We start from the raw sequence: 2,274 nt of genomic DNA, 5'->3' as shown, positions 1-2,274 counted from the left end.
CTCTGCCTCTGCCTCTGCCTCTGCCTCCCGAGTGTGCCACCATGCCTGGCTCCATGCAAAGTGTTATGCACAGAATTATTTTCTTTACCTGTTCCTCAAGCCTGTTCCATTGCCACAGCCGCCGCCAACCAATGTCTGTATGGAAGGTAAAGCTGACCGGCTTAGCTGCTGCCGACTGGGACCCCGCCTTCTACTGGGCATGTCCAGGAACCAGGTAGTTTCCAGTGCCACCTGAAGTTGCCACTGAGGCTGATGACTGTCAACTTATTTATTATCTGAATAATAATAAAAAGGAAAGAAAGATTGTAAGTTTTTATAGAAGTCAGGGTAACAAGCAAATGTTAAAACTCAGTGAGTAGATCTTATAAAATCCAGATTGAATTTTCAAATAAATGTTCCTGTCCCTATATACTGCTTGGATCTGGGGTAAGGTCAGAGGCTTAAATTCTGATCTCAGCTGTATTCAGCATTAAGGCAACTCTCAGCTGGTGTCTTTTGTTGCTGAATTTTTCTTAAATAAAACAGACTACAATCTAGGACGTGGAATTCTACAAGAAACACCACAACTTACTCGATTCTAATTGGCTATTTCACATTAAAATCACTTGAAATACAGGGAACATCACTGTTCAAAATAAGAGGTTGTTATCAAGGAATCTGGCTGAGATAAGACTTGCCACAGGTTTCTGACCTTGACCAAGTCATTTAACCAGACTTTGTTTCTTCATTTCATTCAAATGGTTGCCCGTTTCAGAAATAGCTTCTGTAAAACCACTAAGAAATTAAATGACAGTGCAAAATTAAAGGGCGAAAAAGATCTTCAGGGGAGGGGGCGGGGGCGGACGACGGCATTATGGTTTCCTCAATTTAGGCAAACATGGTTCTGCTAACATATACCAAATATTTCCTAAATACGACTAAAAATACTCTGAAAAACAAAACAAAACAAAACTTTTTGTTCCCCCGGAACATTATTACTGCAGAGGGATCCGAGGTTCCCTGGTCCAGATCTTTCGACTGCAGGCTAGCAAACGCCAGGTGGGACAAAGAAGCCAAACTTTTAAAGGCGAAGAAAGCTGATCCCTGCTCAATTAAAGAGAAAGTAAGGTGAGGGCAAAAGGCTGGGACGCCAACAGCGAGAGATCATTCGAGGTGGAAGGCGAGAAACCACAAACTTGACTGGACTAAGCCTCCAAGATGGAATCACCGAGTGGTCCCAGCCGGGCGGCCGAAGGAACCGAAGCACGCCAGGGCCGGCGAGATGACGACGCAGGTTAAGTAAAACTCACGCATGGAACAGGCTGACCACCGAGGGGGATCCCTGGGGGAGGCGGCGGCTTCACAGCCGCGACCCCGGGCGCCCGAACTCACTCCCTCCTTCGAAGCACTCCAAAAACAGCTGCCGGGACGCGGGCAGGATCCCACCGGAGAGGCGAAGGAAGGTCTCGGGTCGCTAGGTTACCAGACCCAGCCCGGGAGTCCGTGCCAGAGCCAGAGCTAAAGTCAGAAGCACAGCCCGACCCCATCACCAAGACTCATCATCCTCAGCCTCCATCGCCCGGGAGCTGAGGAGACGTGGCAGCGCACAGCGATGACGTCAACTCCGCGTCGCGCTGGCCCCCGGAAACAGACTCCCGGCAGAGCCGGCTCGCCCTCCTCCCGGGGCACCTGCGCAGTGGGACTCTCCCGCGCCCGGGCTTTCCGGCCCATGCGTGCCTCGCGGAGGTTTTGTTTGGTTGGTTGGTTTGGTTTTGGGGTTTGTTTGTTTGTTTGTTGTTGTTTTTTTTCCCCAAATTTTCCCTGGCTCCAGTCAGCTAGTGTCTAGAGAAATGCCTGGACGAGAGAAGGGAAATTCGGTGACGCTACCTAAGGTCAAGTCATTCATATGCAAACGACTGTGGCACGCACGTCGGACGCCTGCCCCTCCCTCCTTGCACGGACTGGCTATTAAATAATGAGCTAGGCAGATGCTAGAAATAAAGAACGAGTTCTAGAAAAGTTCAGCCTAGTAAAAAAACGAGAACGCAGCAACAAGCTTCAGTAATGCTGTTAAGAACAATAAATGCACGGTTAGAAGTACTTCTGAGGTCCAGGTATGGCACGAGTGTCAATACTGAAAAGGGTCCTTAGCTGAAGCTCCAGAGATGAGTAAGCTGTTTTCCCAGGGCAGTACTTGGTAGATAAAAAAGATAAGGAGGCTCAATTGTACAGCTTACTTTACCATGCTGAATTCTACCAAATTCTAGCCTTCATCCTACCAAAAAAAAAAAAAAA

The 2,274-nt window shown here is 48.4% G+C and overlaps 1 protein-coding gene across 2 annotated transcripts in view; it reads right to left on the bottom strand.

The window, feature by feature from the left end:
- Nucleotides 1-1,572, bottom strand: part of Tmem39a (transmembrane protein 39A) — a 29,924-nt gene extending 28,352 nt beyond the window's left edge. The window contains exons 1-2 of one of the 2 annotated variants that reach the window (XM_021209168.2): nucleotides 1,290-1,572; nucleotides 89-275 (exon numbers count right to left, since the gene is read on the bottom strand). In XM_021209168.2, coding sequence (XP_021064827.1) covers nucleotides 89-201 — 113 coding nt within the window. In that variant the 5' untranslated portion in view covers nucleotides 202-275; nucleotides 1,290-1,572. The remainder of the gene's footprint in view (nucleotides 1-88; nucleotides 276-1,289) is intronic. The other variant, XM_029544696.1, reaches the window with a different exon arrangement.
- Between the last annotated feature and the right edge of the window lie 702 nt (nucleotides 1,573-2,274).

The sequence above is a fragment of the Mus pahari genome, chromosome 12 (assembly GCF_900095145.1).
Source record: "Mus pahari chromosome 12, PAHARI_EIJ_v1.1, whole genome shotgun sequence".
NCBI lineage: Eukaryota > Metazoa > Chordata > Mammalia > Rodentia > Muridae > Mus > Mus pahari.
This window is presented reverse-complemented; position numbering and strand designations above follow the sequence as displayed.